The following is a 19,708-nucleotide window of genomic DNA, read 5'->3' on the forward strand; positions in this document are numbered from 1 at the left end:
CAGGCCCCTCCCCAGAAGCCCCAAAGGTGAAGGTGGCCCACTGTCCCCTCGATGACATTCCATCCTACCCCGCACGTGGCCATGGTCCCTGGCCACTCCCCCCACCCCAGGCTGTCCCCTTGGAGCACTGTCTCCCTGTCCAGCTCTTGCCCCATTCCAGGATCTGGCCCTTCCTCCGGGCTGAGGCCCCAGGGAGACCTCTCTGAGAGGCCTTCCCTGAGCAGCGAGAACTTCCTGCTCTTCCCAAAGTGCTCCCGTCGGTTGTGTGCATCCCAGAGCTACACTTAGAAAGTGCCAGCTCCTCGTCAGGGCTCGGTTTTTAACACTTTACACACACACACACACACACACACCACTCATTGTTTTCTCTTTAGTCTTTGCGACTATGGGTTCGGGATGAAACACCTCACAGCTCCCTCTCGGGTCACAAGGGAGATCGACAGGAGGCCAGATTGGGCTCCAGCACAGAGAGGAAGGAGCTAAGTGTCTCTTCTGGACGACACAAGAACACCATGATTCAGGATGAGAAAACCCATCCAGGTTCTCAGAACTCCTAGCACAAGCCGCAGCCTTTGGCGACCCCCAGACGGACGTTTACTCACAGAGGACACTTCCCACTGGAAGGGCAGCACCAGCAGGCCCCCCATTCAGTCGCTCCTGTTACCAGTCACTGTCCCTCCGAGACCGTTTTGCTTTCCTTCTAGAGACGTCTATTTAAAAGCTACGGGGAGGAGACATGTTGGGGGAGCAGGATGGGAGGTTACAGGGAAACAAAATGTAGCAACAAAATGAACGGCCCCAGAAGGAAAGTCAGAGGGGCCAAAGGAAACCGCTTTCCTTCCAACAGCATTTCTTCCGATCACAAAGGCACACCTGTCCTTGTGTACTTGCCACGTTACTAGGAAAACGGCGCCTCAGGTGAACCCCGGGGGTCTTACCCTCCCTCGTCGTTCGCTCCTCAAATTTAAGCACTCCTTCACAGGAGGGAAGGCACCTCAAGGAAACCCTGCCTGTGGCATCATCTCCAGCTGCACAGAATTTAACGCAAAGGCAGCCAGGAAGGGGCGTCCAACTAGTCACGTGGCAGAGCTTTCTCAGCCCTCACAGAACAGACTCGATAAACTTCTACATTTTCCTTCTGTTCCATTAAAGTCAAATCCTCCTGAGAAAAAGAAACAAGGTCAGGATCTCCAGCCTCCAAGATCTGAGATGCCAGGAAGTCTGGTCAAGCCGCTTGTGTGTACACCCATGGTGCCTGACTACCTGTAGACAGACACCAGCGAGCTTGGCCGAGGACCCCCCCTCCCGGGTAGGATTTCCTGCTGCATGGGTCTGAGATCGGGGGAGACTGGCAAAGGTGCTGCCCCGTGCTCTTCCTGATGTCCTCCACCGTCAGCCTTGCCAGAGCTCGGTCAGCGTCAGCCCTCTTCTTCTTGTCCACGTCAAACCCGGCCCTCTCCGTGATGATTCGGTCCACGCACCGCTTCCCGGTCAGGGGCATGGTGCATTTCTCCAAGATTTTGGGTTCGTTGGCCTTGGTGGAGTGCTCCATGGCGTGGGTCCCACCACCCTGGTCTTGGCACTGGACACCAAATCCATCGCACCCCCCATGCCCTTCACCCTCTTTCCGGGGATCATCCAGTTGGCCAGGTCGCCGTATTCGACGACATTGCATGGCTCCCAGCATGGTGAGGTGGATGTGTCCCCTTCGGATCATGGAGAGGAAGACGTCATCGCTGGAGAAGAAACAGCCCCCGGGGAAAATGGTGACGGTTTGCTTGCCGGCATTGATGGCGTCTGCATCCACCTGGTCTTTCCGTGGGAACGGACCCAAGCCCAGGATGCCGTTCTCGCTGTGAAGGTGGACGGTTATATTCGGGCTGATGTAGTTGCTGGCCAGAAGAGGGATGCCTATGCCCAGATTGGCATACATGCCATCCTCAAATTCGAGAGCCGCCCGCTTGATGATCCGTGTTCTTATATCCTCGGCAGCCTTGGCTTTTCCACTTTCCTCCTTCCGGATTGTTAAACGCTCAATTCTTTTCTCATATTTCTCCCCCTGGATGACGCGATCTACATCCGGATGCCAGGAACATCGATATCTTCTGGGGCAAACGACCCCACATCCACAATTTCTTCAACTTCGACCACCGAGGTGTTCGCAGCTTTGCACATGGGCACGTTGAAATTCCTGGCGCTTCGCCTGAAGATGACGTTTCCTGCGCGGTCGGCCTTCCACCCTTGAGCCAAAGCGGAATCCACCGTGATGGCGTGCTCCAGGAGGTAGTGGTGCCCGTGGAACTCCCGCACCTCTCTCGGCTGACTCAGGATGGCGATGTGGCCGTCCTGGAAGTACCTGATGGGGGCGCCGCCTTCCTGCACCAGGTCCCGGTGGGCCGTGGGCATGTAGAAGGCGGGCACTCCAGCCCCGCCGGCGCGGATGCGCTCGGCCAGGGTGCCCTGGGGCGTCAGCTCCAGCTCCAGCTCACCGCCAGGTACTGCTGCTCGCACAGCGCGTTCTTCTCCACGTAAGAGCAGATGATGCGGGTGACCTGCTTGGTCCCCAGCAGCAGGCCCAGCCCGAAGTCGTCCACCCCCACGTTGCTGCTGACCACGGTCAAGTCTCTCACGCGGGTCTTGAGCAGCGCCCGGATCAGGTTCTCCGGAATCCCACAGAGCCCGAAGCCCCCGACCATGATCTTCGCCCCGTCGGCGATGTCTCTCACCGCCTCCACGGGATGCCGTGCAGACCGGGCGCGGGCGCGAGCGCTGCTGGCGAAGCCACCAGCCCGCCCTGGGCCAGCGCGCCCCGAGCGGCCGGTGGAGACGCGGCGCCCAGCGCCGCCACGAGGCGCCAGGGCCGTCATCGTCCGCTCCCCGGCTCCGGGCCGCAGGACGCGGCCGGCGACCGCGTGCGCCCCGGGCCGCCGCCGCCGCCGCGTCACAGAGCAGGCAGGGCGCCCGCGGGCTGACGCGCCGGCCCGGCTGGCCCCCCCGCACCCGGCGCCGTCCGTCTCCGAGGGCTCCCGAGGCGCCCCACCTCCGGGCCGCGGAAGGCGAAGACGGGGCTCCCCCACAGCGGACGGTCCGGCCCCCGGGACCAGGAGCAGGGCGCGGCGGCGCACGGAGGCCCCGCGGCGGCGACACTCAGGGAAGACGCGGCCGCCGGTCTCCTCCATCTCCGTCAGCTCCTCCTCCGGGTGACCGGTCCAGCCCAGGGCTCTAACCCGCTGGTGTGTCAGTGGTCCCCGCCCCTGCGTCTCCCGCACTCACCTGTCCTGGAAATGACATTTCCACGTCGGCGACATCCACCAGGGCTCTCAATAATGTCACCGCCAGAAAACAACCTTGTTTCCTACCTCAAACCTGCACCTCCTCTATTTTTTCCCCAACTCAGGCAAAAAAAAATCTATTAAAAAAATCCAGTGGCTCAATCCTGGTCATCAGGATTCCTACACTGTAGCCTTTCTCCATTTCCCTAACAAGGGCGCACAGCTGTTACCTGCGCCCAGTGTGCTCCGGGTCCTATAACTCGCTCCTGTCCCACAGGCTGCTCTCCCCGCTGACATAGGGGCGTTTGGTTTACACACATCATAAACTCTTTTTGTTCTGTTTGTTTTATAATCATTGAGATTTATAAAAAAAATGGCAAGATAATACAGAGAGTTCCCATATATGCAGACCCCAGCTTCCCTGGGAAATGTTAACATTTAAATCCCTCTGGCACCGATGCCACAACCAGCAAACCATTACTGGTCTCTTCTTCTCAGTGAAACTCTACGATTCCGGATTTCATTTCCAGTGCCCTTTTTTTCTTTCAGGATTCCAGACATTTAGTCATGACAACTCCCTAGGCCTCTCTGGGCTTTCTCCAACCGTCCTTGTTTTCGATGACCCCGACAGTTTTTTTGTGAACCTTCCAGGTATCCTGCAGAATATCCTTCAGTTTGGGTTTGTCTGACGTTTTCTCACGGTTAGACTGGGGTTGGGGGATTTTGGGGTGAAGCGCCCTCTTGTCCCAGCGCATCAGGGCTGCGTGGATCTACGTGACTTATTCACGTGACCTGGGTCACCTGGCGCAGGTAGTGCTGCTCAGGTTTCTCCACTGTCAAGGTGCCCTCCCCAGCCGTGGCCGTCCGGGACTTTGGGAAGCAGGTTGACCAAGCACCGCCCACGCTGAAGGGATGGGAGGGACGCTGCACCTCCTGGCGGGCGGGGTCTCCAGAGGGCTCTTTTCTGGTGGCCGCTCGGACCCTCCGCCCTCCCACTGCTGTTAAATAAAATAAGCTGCCCTAGAAACGCCACCCCTGGCTGGGTTTCCCCAACTCCTCACGCCCCCTGCGCACCTCTCCCCAATCTCATGCCGCCTAATCTCTGCCTGGCCCGCTTCTGCCCCAGCATGCCGGCCCCCTGCTGTGGCTCAAAGTTCACCGTCTTCTGCCACCCCATACAGCTGTTCTGTCCCCACTGCCTGGCATGAAGCAGCACCCCCTCAGGTGCCTGCTAACGAATGACTGACTGTGTGAATCCGCATTCTACACAGGTGAGAACTGAGGCTTGGAAAGGTCAGCGACCTGCCAAGGTCACCGAGGTAGAAAGCTGCAGAGCCGGGCTTCAAAGCCCGGCCTCTCCAGAGCCTGAGGGTGGAGGCCCGTGCTCTGCCCCAAATCTAGGAGCCCCTGGAGGAGCTCCTGCAGGCTGCTCCGGAGAGGAGTGGAAGTAGCTCATTTCCTGGGGAGGGAAACACGGACTCGCTCCCTCACCAGCTGCCAGGGTTGGCTCTGCCCCAAGGAGAGGAGGAAACGCCCGCTGGCAGGGGCCTCCTGCTGTCCCGCACTGTGGGAACCTCACCTCGTTACCCCACCGAGCCCCGCGGTGGGGAGGGCGTGTCACCCTGCAGCCCGCTAGAAGGGGCAGCCTCTAGGGCCAGAGGAGGCGGCTCCAGCTTGGTATGCCGCCAGCGGCCTTGGAGGAGCCCTCAGGAGAAGGTTCGCTGCCCAGACCTGGAGTTACCCATCCTCCGTTTCCACATAGAGCCGGAGTCCCAGGTCCTTGTTGCAAAACTCTAAAACGACCCAGCGAGTGACTCTGGCTGCTGTCACGTCCAACACCAGCCAGCCCTCGTCCCCAGCTCGGAGCGTCTGAAGATCCAAAAAGACAAGTCAGACTCCCTGTGGACACGAAAGAACAATTAACCGAGGGCCAGCACAGCCGTCTCTGTGTTTCCAGTGCCCGCCTGGGGCACCACTTAGTGGGGCATCTACTGCCTGGCTCTGGGCTGGGGCGCCTGACGTGTCTTATCTCACTGTATCTACTCTTCAAACGTGTTACTGCGCCCGTGTACAGATGGGGAAACGGAGGCTCGGGAGCTCAGTGACCCGTCCAAGGTCCCACAGGCAGGGCGGAGATTTGAAGCCAGGACTGATGCTGGGCCCTTCTCCACGGTGCAGGGGCCTCGGGCCAAGCATCTTCCCGTCTCTGAGGGTGTGCTCCCCAGGAAGCTCCCCTTCTGTGCTCTGGTTAATGTACCCCCAGGGCTGGGCCGACATGCGGACAGAGGCCTGACTGGGAGGCAGGGCGTGGGGCTGGCACCTGTTGGCCCGCTCCCTGACCACCTCGAACATGCTGACATGGAGGGTCCTGTTGAGTGGGTGGGTGCTGGGCAGCTTGTAAATCCGGAACTCAGCAGCTGTGACCGCCTCCCCCTGGGATCTGGGTCAGGTCAAGCCGGAACTCCTTCCAGTGGGGCTCCGGGCGGCCCAGGGTGCGGTCGAGCTCCACTGCAAGACAAAGCCGGGCTGGCAGTCACACGTGGCTCTGTGCTCAGGCTCCAGGGTGGGCAGAGCTGGGTGGGAGCCAGGGGCCTGGGGCGGGGCTGGCTCCTGGGGCTCTGCCTCCCGGGTGCTGAGCGGGCTCCATGAGCCCGGACCCTGGTGAGGGCCCCAGCACAGAGCCTGGCACATGGTGGCTGCCAACAAGGGGTCCATTTCTGGCCCCCAAACCCAGCCTGTCCTGCAAAGTCTCCTGCTGGCTCTGGGACCCACAGATGGGGCAGAGGTCAGGTCCCTCCTCTGGGGAGATGGACATCAGACCCGAGGCAGAAAAGGACCACGGTGGTGGGCAGGGACATAACTGAGCACATTTCAAGGGGACCGGGTCTCCCCGAGTCTGCTGATGTGCATCGGTGGGGGAGGTGGGGGAGGAGGGTGCTTGCCGCTAATGCTGGAGCTGGGGCTTGAGGGGTGACAGTGAATTTGCCACGACGTCAAGGGAGAAGGACCCTGCGGAGGAGGGCACAGCATGAACAAAGGCCCAGAGCTGAGGAGCGGATGGCACCGGCAGGGACACGGACAGCCATGAAACACAGCAAAGGGCAAAGGAGGCAGGTCCCTTTGTAGAACAAGGTGAAGGAGGAAGGAGGGAGGCATGGAAAGGAACGAGAAGCAGAGAGGAAGGAGTGACAGCTCCTGGAGAGGCCTCGTCAAGCACTGGGGAAGTTGGAGGGTCCCATGACATGATGGGATCTGAGCAGCCTTTCTGGAGGAGGTGACATGTGAACTGGCCTTGAAGGATCGCATATGGAGAAGGTGGTAGGGGAGGGGCATTCTAGGCAGAGGGCACCTCATACACACAGGTGCGGGGGTGTTGGGGCCACCCACAGATCAGCGGTGTGGGGCACAGGGCGTGAGTCTGGCTGTGGCCTGACTGTGGAGGGCTGGAAATCCAGCCTAGGGGTGTGTGCCTCGCCTCTGGCCTGTGGGGCCAGGGTTCCGGGCAGCAGGGAAGCGGCGTGGTTTGAGGGTGGAGTGGAAGATATGCGTGGAGGCGGGGGTGAAGCACAGGCTGGAGGGGGCCTGAGGCGGCCCAGTGGGGGGTCTGAGTCCGGGCAAGAGACCGCGGGTGGAACCAAGTCCCGCATTTCCCCAACTGCCCGGAAATGCCCAGGACAGTATATTTAGGGCCGTCTCACTTTAGCCTCCTGTCGCTTTCAAACACTAAAAATCTGTGTTTCCGCAAAGCAGGGGCGGGAGCCGCCCACGCCTCCCCCAAAACCCAACACTGAGATTTTAATGACATGTCTGTGAGTCTTTTAAAAAATTCTCTCTGGCTACTGGGTCAATGACCACAAGTCACCAGGCTGGTGGCGGAGGCGGATGTGGGGAGCACTTCCTGTCCTCGCGGTGGGGACCTGGTCCAGGGATGGATGGGCAAACAGCTGCACTGGGTGGGGCCGGTGGACACACACGTTTGGGCAGGAGACGGGCTTTTCATCCCCAGACCGTGGAGGAGAATGGAACCTCCATCATCTGACAGGATGCCAGACATTAGCCCATGCCCACCCTCTAGCCAGGCTGCTCCAGAGGCAGGTGACACAGGCGGGGTCCAGGTTCTCCCACAGACAGAGGATGGAGGGCAGGGTTCTGGACCTCTGCCAAGTGATGCTTGCCATGAATATCCACACACAAGTCCCCTCCTCCTACAGACACACTCACACACACACAGCTTTGGTGACAGTTCCTGTGGATTCAGGGACCGCACAGACTCTGTCACGTGGCTGTGTAAGAATCCCTCATCTGGACGATGACACAGGCCCAGGCTGCTGGCTGTCACAGCGTGTGGTACAGACAGTGAGGAGGGTTGCTGAGTCACACCCTGTGCCTGACCCCTTCAAAGCATCATTAAGGGGGATCTGTCCCCAAGGCACAGTGGGGACGGACAGCTGGGACCTGGGGGCCCACTGGGAGTTCTGTCTGCAGGCCTGATGCTGATTTCTGTTGGATCCAGTGACCGAGGGAACAACCCACGAGCCCGCCAGCTCCGTGCGCGCACCAAGCTCTGTGGCCTCCCTTCCTTGCTGACTGGGGGGCCCAGGTGCGGCTGGGTCAAGAGAGCCTGGTTCATCCAAACTCAGCCCAGGTCCAAACTTCCGTCCCGTGCGTTTGTGAAATCGACAAACCAGCCCGTAGTTCCAGCTCGGGAAACTGCCCGCCCTGCTGTTCCAGGCACGCGCTGGAAGGTGGTACATTTAGGAAAATAAGACTTTTTGTCAGAAATTGCTATGACCTCCTGGGATGCAGCATTAAACTAGACATTACTGTAACTGGCCCGGGGGCAGTGCCCCTTTCTTTGCTGGAATCACGTGGATGTACAGCTTTCAGGGTTGCTCCTTCAGATTAGGAAAGATACGTCTCAAAACGCCGGTGTTGAGGAAGAGCATTTGTTAGGACCTGGATTTTCCCCGTGGCAGTTCCTGGGTGGGCTGCTCCTGCTTTGGCTACTAAACCAGCATCGAGAAGTGCAGCTGCTCTGGCTAGGAGCTGGGGCTTCTGGTCCCAGCCCCGACCCCATCAGCGACCAGGTCCTTTCCTGTGTCGCCTCAGTCTCCTCACCTATGAAGTGGGGCTATTAGGATCCTGTCCACAGAGGGCTCTGAAACAAATCTGCAAAGGGCAGGGATTATGAGACAGGAGCGATGGCCACTCCTTAGGAGCTGGGGCGGGGCGCTGACCCCTAATTTCCTAAATTCATCGACGTATGAAAGTGATCACATTCTGCCGGCACCATCCGGAATTTCATGTATGAAACTCAAGAGTCATGGGGTCAAGAAAGGAGATATTCAATTTTCTTTTTCTGTGTAAAAGTATGGAATGAAAGATTATATAACATAAAAAGACAGCAATTCGGCTGAAAGGCATTTGGACAGCTTCAAGATGCCTCCTTTTCACCTGCCTGACCTTTGTCACCACACTTGATCCTTTGGGCCTCAGAATTCACATCTGCAAAATGACCGTTTGATGCAGGGTCAGATGGAAGTGTAGACAGCCGTGTTCCTATGGTAGCTGGTCTTGGTTACGGTCCAGCAAACGCTTCTAACATATTATTCAGCAACGTTTCCTTTTCGGCACACCTTCATGCCCAGCCTCCACCTTCCCCTATAACCAAGGTCTGGATTTTCCCAAAGATGCCCAGGCCCGGAGAGGCAGCCCCTCAGCAACACCACTGGGGCCGTTGCCCGAGTTCTGGCTCAGGTCCAAAGCAAAAACTGACCTTTCTTCATAAAAGTGCTGAGGATTCCAACATCAGAGCCCAAAGGACAGAGATCACCACATACAGTCTCCTCCCACTTTTACATACACGTGGGGACGGAACCTGGGGGTCCTCGCTCCCATCTGGGCTCCTTTCACTACAGTGGGCCTTTATCACCTGATAGAACGCTGAAAAACACGCCACCAAAACCAAGTTGGAACTGGCCTCTCGCTGCTTCCCACCCCACTGCTATTGTTTGATGGTCCACAGAGGGAATTTATGGGAAAAGCCAAAGTCCGTACAACGTGATTTCTTGGGTTTTCCCATAAAATTTTGCTGCGGGTTGTGGGGTTAGGAAGTTCATTCCCAGTACCCCCTGGCAGACTCACACAGGCTGGAGGATGGGGTAGCGGACACTCCCTGCCTGGCCTACGTTCTGGATCCCGGCCATCTGAGATACGTCCTGCCAGGGACCCTCTACTCCTGGTGGCCCGTGGGGGAACACGGATGTTTGGAGCAAGGTTCGGGTAGTCAATTATCTCCCCCACCTGCAAAATCTGGGGCAGGGATTCCTAAGCTAGTGGTGGTGGTGGGGTCCCCATAATTTCACCCTTGGGCACGTGGGAGAAGACTCCTGACTGTGTTGCCTTCTCGTGCTCTGCAGGGTTTCTAAGAACACTTACTTTTTCCATTCATGTCTCCAGGTCACATCCAGGGATATTAACTAATTCGCTTATTCAACACCTTTGAAAGCAGTGCTTGCTGTCTGCAAGTCACTCTAGGCACTGGGGAAGCTGCAGGCAGCGGGACAGACAGCCCTGCCCCACAGAGCTCCCAGTGCAGTGGGACGGTGGGGAGCAACGAGATCCCTGCACGCGACTAGCTCTGCGAAGGACCTGGGAGAGGGGTGGGGTTTGGGACAATGCCGGGGGCGGTGGGGGTCAGTGTGCATTTTAAACTTTATTTGGAAATAACTAGATTATTTAGATTTAGAGAAAAGTTGTTGCAAGAATAGTACAGAGACTTCCCATATACTCTTTACCCAGCTTTCCCTAATGACAATATCTTACATAACCAAACCATGGTATAATTATCAACCCCAGAAAATTGATATGGCTACAATACTATTAACTAAACTACAGACTTTTCTTGAATTTCACCAGTTTTTCCACGAATATCCTTTTTCTGTTTCAGGATTTCAGTCTAGGATCCCACGTCACATTTAGCTGTGAGGTGTCCTTGGTCTCCTCTGATCTGTGTTAACAGCTAAGTCTTTGCTTGTCTTTCACGATCTTGACACTTTTGAAGAGCACTGGTCACTTATTTTGCAGCATGTCCCTCAATTTGGGTTTATCTGATGTTTTCTCCTGATAAAATGAAGTCATGGCTTTTGGCAAAGAATACACAGAAGTGATGTCCCCTTCTCCGGGCATCAAATCAGACAACAGGATGTCAACTATGTTATTACTAGTGATGTTAACTGACTCTTTGGTTAGGTGCTGTCTGCCAGGCATCTTCAGTGTAATGTCAGAATTCTTCTTTTGGAAATAATAAAATCTTAGAGGAGATACTTGGAGATTTAAGCATATATCCTGTTTCTCCTCAAACTTTTGCCCACTAATTTTAGCATCCATTTGTGGATCTTGCCTGTAGCAATTACTACTACAATATCTGCAATAGTGATTTTCTATTTCCTTCTTTCCCTACATTTATTCATTGGATTTTTTTTTTGGTGAGGAAGATTGGCCCTGAACTAACATCTGTTGCCAATCTTCCTCTTTTTCCCTGCTTGAGGAAGATTGTTGCTGAGCTAACATCTGTGCCAATCTTCCTCTGTTTTGTATGTGGGATGCTGCCACAGCATGGCCTGATAAGTGGTGTGTAGTCTGCATCCAGGATCCAAACTTGTGAAGCCTGGGCTGCCAAGGGAAGTGTACAAACTTAACCACTGCACCACTGGGCTGGCCCCCCGGAATTTTTTTTTTAATTGCTGATTTATTTATTTATTTGTGAGGAAGACTGGCCCTGAGCTAACATCTATTGCCAGTCCTCCTCTTTTTGCTTGAGAAAGACAGTCCCTGAGCTAACATCTGTGCCAATCCTACTCCAATCCGCATATGGGACACGACCACAGCATGACCCAACAAGCAGTGTGCAGGTCTTGTACCCAGGACCCAAAACTGTGAACCCTGGGCCGCTGAAGCAGAGTGTGCGAACCCAACTACGATGCCACTCAGCCGGCCCATCCCTGGAATTTTTTTGAAAGGAAAGACTTGTCCCTTCTCCCATAATTATTCAATGGTTTACTTATATCATTATGGATTCATGGATATTTATTTTGTTCCATGGGTTATAATCCAATACTACTATTATTCATTTTGTTGCTTAAGTTGTTCCAGCTTTGGCCATCGGGAGCCTTTTCAGGTTGGCCCCTGTCCCTTCAACATGCCCCCTTTCCCATCCTTTTCTGAGTACTTCCTACTGTCCAGCACACAAGCCCATCTTATAATTCCCCATCCCCACCCCTGAAATCACTCATTTCTCCAAGGCCCTCTGGCGCATTTTATTTACCATTTATAGAATAGGATTTAAAAACCGAGATCTGGGCCCAGGATGTGCTCAAAACTAATGAAGTGTCATTGCTTTTAGGCCCTCTCAGGGGACAGAGCTAGGAAACATACGTGTGTACACTCACCTACGCATAAACACACATTCGTCTTTATTTTATCTATTTTTTCTGGATATACTCCGATTTTAGAAATCTGAGTTATACAGACACTCCCATCCAGTCCCGTGTGGAGTTACTTTAGATGTGGTTCTTGGGAAAAAGTTCTCGCGTAAGACCCTCTAAAGATCAGACCTGACACCCTCGTGCATTGCCAGCAGGATAACCTCTATGGAGGGGATCCAGCAAAATATAGCAACATTAAACATGCATTGATGCAGAAATCTCACTTCTAAGAAACTGTCCTAGAGACACACTCACAAAAATATGAAAAGCTGCATGTACAAGGTTATATGTTATCGTACAGTTTTGTAATTCATTACAGAAAAAGTCTGCAAACAATGCAAATGTCCATCAGCAGGAGAAGGGAAAACTGAAGTGTGCTACAGCCTCATGGTGGGGTGCTAAGCAGCCAGATCAGATGAAGAGATCGTCTATATTCTGCAATAAAGTGATCTCCAGGAGATATTCTTATTTTAAAAAGAAACAAAGTGAACAGTACAGATAACAGACCTTTCATCTAAGAAAAAGTCAAAGCCCAAATATTATAAAACTGCATATACATCATACGTAATTCCACAAGTCTAGATGTAATTGTATTTCTTAATGGAGAGGGAAACTGCAAATGAATAAATTCATCAAAAAATAGCTACCTTTTGGGGGAGGAAAGAGAGAGAGTGTAGGAGAAGCCAGCCTTCTCTGGCATGCTCCTTGTTTTGTGAATTTTGTAAAGAGTTCACATAAGTATGAAACAAAATTAATTCAAAATACAAAAATAAAGAGCAATATCTAGGATTAAAATGCAAAATAAAGTAAACGAATGACGCATCGAGTTGGTGGCTTAACCACACAGTGAAGATTATTTCAAGTCACTTTAAAACAGAGTAATTTGACTTACATCCCCAGTATAGCTTAGGGATAGCTTAAGGGCAAAACAAACTAAAAATAAAGCTTAATTTTTCAGTAATCATATTATGATGATGATCTTATTCTGTAACTATTATATATATATGGTACATTGTGTATAAAATATATATTTGTAATTGTAGAATAAAGCAATTATGATGTTAATGTTGTTAGGAGCAAGTTATTCAGCATAAAAGAAAATATAGGCACCCAAGAATTTAAGTAAAACCTTATGATCCTAAAATTGAATTGGAAACACCAATTTGAACGCATGACTTTCTTTTCTCTTAGGAAATACACATTCGCTAGCTTTGTCCACCAAAAAGGCCTGGAAGGGACGGCTGGCAGGGGAAATGAGGAGCCCCCGTGCCAAGAGTGCAGTCTCACAGGACCATCCACACAGGGCAGCAGGGCTCGTGGAGAAACGCTGATGCTGACCGGGGCAGGAAAAGCATAAGCAGAGCCTGGAACATCTTGCAGCAGACGGCATGGAAGCTCTCAGAAACTCCTGGGAGAGATTAAAAATACTCAGAAGCCAACTTGAAGGGGCTTTGCCATGGCCAAGGAAGGGCCAGAATTCAGGACCAAAGGGGATAACAATGGCAACAGACTGAAACACATCACATATGTCAATATCCATCAGTCCACCGTCATCCTCATCATGAAACACTGGTCACCTTTGCACAGGATTTCTCAGCCTTGGCACTAACAAAGATAAGTCTTTGTTACGGGAGCTGTCCTGTGTATTCTAGAATCTTTAGCAGCATCCCCAGCCTCTGCTTACTAGACGCCAGTGGCATCGCCTTCTTCTCCCAGTTGTGACAACCAAAAGTGTCAGGTGTCTCCTGGGAGGTTGAGAACCACTGCCTTTGGAGAATGCTAGGATTCAGTTCATTATCCTAAAACCTGGTAAATGAGGGGAAAAAGTCAAGTCTGGAGGAGGAGAAAGAACCAGTCACGTGAAGACGTGGAGGAAGAACCTTTCAGGCAGAGGAAAGAGCAAACGCCAATCCTGTGTGTTCCAGAGACATCCAGGAGCCCGAGGGGCTGGAGTCTAGTGGTCTAGGGCCGAGGTGCGAGATGAGGCTGGAGGGACAGGCAAGGCCAGGTCGTGTGGAAGAAATGCTGTTTCTCAGCCTTCAAGAACTCAGCACGGTGACTCAAAGAAGCTCTGTGACCTAGGAAGAATTTTATAAACTTCAGCTGTTGCTGAAGGACTGACAGTCCATGAATGACCCTGTGATGTGGGTCGAAAGCTACGTATAGTTTCCTGCAGCCAAACAGACCTACAGCCAGCTCCATCAAGACATCCAGGCTGGTGGGGCACGAGCCCAGCACTGGGGACAAACAGTGCCACCCCAACTTGTTCCATGAGCGCCTTATTTTGTACAAAGTTTCACTTTGTCAAAGAATTTACATTCTTAACCTTACTGTGGTTCCAGGAAAATGAACAATCTCAACACCCTCCGCCTTCTCCTCCAGCCCCTGATAAAACCTCCTCGGGATCCCACGTTTTCAGGAAGGGCCTGCTGTGGGCAGGAGCTGGCCTCCCCCGCCACGGCCGCAGTCCACATTCTGCCTTTCCACGTCTCAGACCCTGCACCCGCCACTCACAGGCCAGGTCTCCAGATGCCACACCCTGTGTCCACCAGAGTGACACCAGCAAAGGCTTCGGCTGTTTTTGTGCCCTGGACAAAATTTAGAGTCACCCGGATGACCTAAATCGGTCTTGTTTCAGACCAAAACGTAAGACTTCAAAAGACACCCTCTTCCTCTAGCCCACAATGGCTAAGAAAACAGAATCTTCTGACCTGTCCGTCCGTCCTTCCTCTCTGCCCTCAAACCCGTCCACAGCCCCACAGGGCCCCTGGGAGGAGCCTGAGCTCCGCTCTGCGTCCCAGGCCCCCTGAGCCGGGCCAGCCCATCCGACGGCCTCCTGGGCCTCCTGGCTGCCCACGCCTTCCCCGGAGTCCCTCTCGCCTGGGTTTGACCCCATCCCGCCACGTCTACAGGCTACTTTCCTCCGGGTCCAGCTGTGGAAGCCCCCTCGTCCTCTTCTGCCCACAGAAGAGATCAGCCCGCTAGGCTCGCCCTTCCCCATCCCAGGGATCCCCGTCCCTGGCTCGTCTGCCCCTCTGGACGGCCAGCAATTTGAGGGCAGGGACCGAAGCACGGGGTGGAAATGGGCGCTCAGCAGTCGGCTCATCCAGCCCCTTGTGTTCTGAGGCCCGGAGGGGATGCTCCCTCTGTCCTTCCCGAGGGCTCCTGGTCCCCAGGACAGCAGCTCAGTGTCCAGCATCCTCAGCCCCTTGGGAGTGGCTCCCAAGTCACAGCACGCCTCCAGCAGAAGCCACCCATGTTCTCACTCTGCTGTGGGACGTGCCTCCTTTCACGGCCCGGCCCCCGAGGGGAGAGCAGGCTCCCCGGGGCCCAGGGGCAAGGGACGGGCAGCAACAAGGCCGAGGGCCCCACTTCCGACCTAAAGCAAGACCCGGGCCCCCGGCCTCTGCAGGCGCACGGGGTCGCAGAGCCAATCGCTATCAAACCTGCACCCTGAAGGCCTCCTCCCACCCAGAAATCTCAGCGCTGCCGAGAGGAGGCCAGGCCTCACGTCGGAGGCATTTTTAGTCAGTTCTCATTACTGACTTTTCTCAAGAGCTGTTTCCATAAACGGCTCTGCACTCATAATTACCGGTGCAGGCCTGATGTGCCTGACCCCAAATGAGAAGGGAACAGCCACACGCTCCACCACATCAAGCCCGCCGAGGCCAAGAAATAGATCCAAGGAGATGTGAGCAAGAGGGATGCGATTCCCCCAGTTTCAAACCGGGGAAAGAACCGACTGTGGGAGTTTTCCAGGAAGATGTGGTCACGGTGACACATCCCCTCTCTCCCCTGGGGAATGGGATCCTGTGAGGAGGTGGGCTGGCGTTCCTCCCCACCCTGTGCCTCCTGCCTGGAGGAGCCCCACCAGCGGGCAGGAGGTGGGCCCATTCTTTGGTCAGAGCTGGGAAAGGCCTCCAGGGCAACCTCATAAGTGGGGAAACTGAGGCCCAGAAGGAGCAGAGACTTGCCAGGGGTCACGTGTCAGGTTGGGGTCCTTCGTGTGGGCTTTCAGACATGGAGCCCATATACAATGAGTGGCCCTAGAGTTCCCCCAGGTGGCAATATCTGGGGAGGGGGGTCACCTGCTAACAAGGCTCTCCCATCAACAGGTGCCCCGGGAGTGCCTGCTGAAGCCACCTTCCTCCAGGCAGGGCCCTGCGGGGACTCAGGGTCCCAGGCGAGGGCCCAGGGAGATGCTGCACCCATTGTCGGCTTCCGTAAAGACAGGGAGGGCTGGCCCGGCTTCTGCCCCACCTGACCGGGCCCAGACTCTTTCACCCAGCTCTCAGCACTCCCTGCCTCCTGCTGCATTCCTCCGTCCTACGACTTTGCCAGTCTACCCTGAGCATCTGCCACGCTGGGGCTGGGGTGCACGGTGGGTGGCCAGTGCCATGAGGGTCAGATTTGGTGCCATTCTCAGGCTGTTCATAGTCTCCTGGGGAGCAGGAGAAAGGAGCCAGGCACGCCCCTGAATCTACAGGCGGAAAGCAACCAGCATCCTAAGAGAAACACACATGACGAAGGCGAGGGCTCTGATCATGGAGGGAGCTTCTCTTTGGGGGAGGAGTGGGGGTGGGAGGACTCAGATTTATAGAAACCCATCCCACCCCCTTTTAAGAGCAGAAATGGAGGTGAGTATATTCTACGCAGAGGGTACACCATGAGCAAAGGCACAGAAGGAGGACATAACACATCAGCTCCCGTTTATTGAGCCCCTGCCGTGTGGCCGGCACCCCGCTGGCCTCACTGCACATCTCGCTTAGTCCTGTACAAGCTGGGGAAGGGGGAAAGGCCTTGCTCACTTTGTCTTAAAAGTGAGGAAATGAGGCTCAGAGACTTCAAAAGGAACCTGTGTAATGCCTCCCAGCTCCCAAGCCGCACAGTCAGGATTAAAATCCAGGGTTAACGTATTAACAGACGGCTGTGCAGAGCAGCTTTATTCCCAACCCCGAACCGGAAACAACCCAAATGTCCACTAATAAGAATGGATAAATGTGGTGGAGTCACGCAACGCAATACAACTCATTTATAAGAAAAGAACTACCGAAACAACAACATGGACTAATTGAAAAAGTTAGACACAGAGTATGAACTGTACGACTCCATTTACAGGAAGTTTGAAGAACAGGCCACCTGAGTTGTACGTGATAGAAATAAGAGACTGGCTGCTGAGGGGACGGGCTGGTTGGAGTAGAGCACCCAGGGCGCTCATGCCATGTGTTCCTGAGGGGTCTGAATTGTAGAATGAGCATGCATTATTTCTGTAAACCCCAAAACAATAAAGACACTTACAAACAGGATTCTCAGTTTACAACATTCAACACAGTCCAGTTTCAGCAGCACTTACTGCACCTAACGATGGGCCCCAGGCTGGGTGGAGGCAGCTTCTGTATAGCAGAAGAGCAGAGGATGTGCAGGCAGGGAGATGACCTGCTGTGTGGCGTTGGGAAAATCACCTAACTTCTCTGAGCCTCACTCTCCTCTTTTTACAACAAAGATGTGACTGTAACTGTGACATGCAAATGAAGGAACATACGCGGAGGTTCTTGGCTTCTGATCGTCACTGGGTACTGTCTCACACAATCCCTGAACAGCCCCATAGCGTGGGCGCCGTGAGCATCTCCATTTTACAGAGGAGGAAACTGAGGCTCCAAGATGGACTGGAAAGTTCAGGTCACACTGAGAGCACATGGTGGAGCAAAGATGCAAACCCTGCCCGTCGGAGTCCAGGTCAGAAGTCCCCACCCCAGTCCTGCCTGCCCTCTGGTGTCCAGATGGGGGTGTCACTGTCCAGACCACCTGACACTCATCTTCGTGGCTTATGTATCCGTCACTTGTCTCTCCCACTAGAAGGTCAGCCCCATGCGGGCAGGGACTTTGTTTCACTCACTGTCATATCCCAGGAACGAGAACTGTGCCCGGCACCGAGCAGGTACCTCATGATCCTTGAGTGACTCGGTGAAAAAAGGGAAGAATTCCCTAGTAAAGATCCAAAGAAAGTGGCCCGGGGCTCGTGGAGGTAAAGCATCACCCCTTCAAGGTCACGGAGTCGAGCAGGCCCCGGGCAAGTCCCTCGTTCCCACTCAGCCCTGCCTCTCCCAAACCCAACACCCCTGTCCCCGGCTGCCGGAGACCACGGGAATAGCTCAGTCTGGTGCAGGGAAGGGTCGGGACAAAAGTGAAGGTGGCTCCATCTGTTCCTGGCTAGCCTTCTGCCCACAGTGCTGCCTGTGCCTCAGTTTCTCAGTCTGGAACGCGGGCACCTGCTGCTGGGCTGACACGAGGTGACAGGATTCAGGAGGAACACGTGGAGCTGGTCCTTCATGTCCTCCTCCCTCAGGGGCCGGGGCCGGCCTGAGGCGCCCCAGGTGCACCAGTCACACGTACACTCGGGTCGAGGGGACCGGGCGGGGTTGTGAGGAGGCACCTCCCACACAGAGCCACAGGGCCAGGGCTGGAGGCCGCTTGTCCTCTGACACCATCACCGTAGGCTGGACGAGAATCAGAGGCCCTGAGCAGGGAAGGGACACGACTTGGGACATACAGGAATCAGTGGTGGGCCCAGGCGGTACAAGAACCTGCGTGTGGCCTCCCAGCTCAGGACTCTCCTCTCCCTGAGCACAGGCGACACCAGGAACAGGCTCCGTCTGCTACTCGTGGGTCTCGGTCCCCATTCCAGCGTCCTGGCCAAGGGGAACCAAGAGTCCACAAGGCTGAGATTGACAGACAGGCCAGGCAGGGCCACCGGCGGCCCTGGCCACAGCCGTGACCTCCCAGCACAGGCACTGCCAGTCAGGAGCCGGGCAACTAAAGCATCTGCTCGGACACAGACGTCTGACCACGGGCGGGAGGCCTGCGAGAGGCCCACGGCCTCTGGGTCCTACTGGCTGCCACTGACGGTCGGCAGCCCGGCAGGCACCAGCTCTGGCTTCCCAGGAGCCAGATGTGGCTGCCAGGAGAGCTGGAGCTGGAGGCAACGGGTGTGGGAGCCTGGGCGTGGGCGCTGGTGCCACAGCGACTCTGCTATTAGACTCCATGGCGGCTCAGGGGCCGCCGACCCACAGAGGCCTGGGGCCCGGGCCTCCAAACCAGGTCAGAATCCTGGCAGGTGTCTAACCCCCACATCAGCCCAGGTAATTACCAGTTAAAACCAGTGTAACCGACAGAGCTCTGCGAGGGCAATGAGGCCATCAGAATGAAGCAGGCCCTCTGACAGCCGGCTGGGCCGCCCGCAGCCCGGGCTTCCACGAGCAGAGATCTGCTCGTGACTCTCACAGCGTCACAGGCCTCAGCTCTTAATGAAACGCGCAGAGATGGCGCGGGAAGAAGCTGGGGTTTGGCATCCACAGCCTGGATGATGCCAGGGAGGTGCTCTGTGGCCCTGGGGTGAACATTTAACCTCTCTGAGCCCATGAAATGAGGCTGGTGAAACTGCTTCACCCGTCGTTGCATGGATGAAATGGGGAATTATAAAGCTATGGACCTTCAAATGCTAACGTTTAGTCTAAAATAGGTAGACACACCTTTGGTTGGCTTTTAAAATTTGTTCCTGGGTTTCTCATGTGTATGAGACACGTGGGGACATTCCTGTCACATCCACACCTAAGCCGGGCGGCAGCTGGGAGGGATGGGGTCAGCAGTGACCAGGGCCAGGTTCACCCTACGAGAGGGGCTGATTTCTGCTCCTCCCCCTCTATCAACCAAACGCACAACAACCCCGAGGATGCATCGATCACTAGGATCCCCATTTTACAAGGAGGGACCTGAGGCTCAGAGAGGGGGAGGGACTTGCCTAAGATCACACAGCAGAGGCAGGAAAGGGACCAGGTCCACCTGAGCAAAGGGCACTGCTTGATTCCAGCAGCAGCTCCCACCGAGGCTGTGCACGCCCTGACCCAGGAGACGCTGAGGGAAGCAGGACACGGGCTGGGCGGTGACTCACTC

The 19,708-nt window shown here is 55.0% G+C and overlaps 1 protein-coding gene and 1 pseudogene across 1 annotated transcript in view; both read right to left on the minus strand.

Moving 5' to 3' along the window:
- Window positions 1-19,708, minus strand: part of BMP8A (bone morphogenetic protein 8a) — a 34,258-nt gene that overhangs the window by 12,003 nt on the left and 2,547 nt on the right. The window contains 5 exon segments of the mRNA XM_070610292.1: window positions 4,509-4,514; window positions 5,014-5,158; window positions 5,161-5,171; window positions 5,593-5,706; window positions 5,708-5,780. Of these exon segments, the coding sequence (XP_070466393.1) occupies window positions 4,509-4,514; window positions 5,014-5,158; window positions 5,161-5,171; window positions 5,593-5,706; window positions 5,708-5,780 (349 nt within the window).
- Window positions 1,260-3,179, minus strand: LOC139078900 (succinyl-CoA:3-ketoacid coenzyme A transferase 2, mitochondrial-like; annotated as a pseudogene).

Source organism: Equus przewalskii, chromosome 2 (assembly GCF_037783145.1).
Source record: "Equus przewalskii isolate Varuska chromosome 2, EquPr2, whole genome shotgun sequence".
Lineage (NCBI taxonomy): Eukaryota > Metazoa > Chordata > Mammalia > Perissodactyla > Equidae > Equus > Equus przewalskii.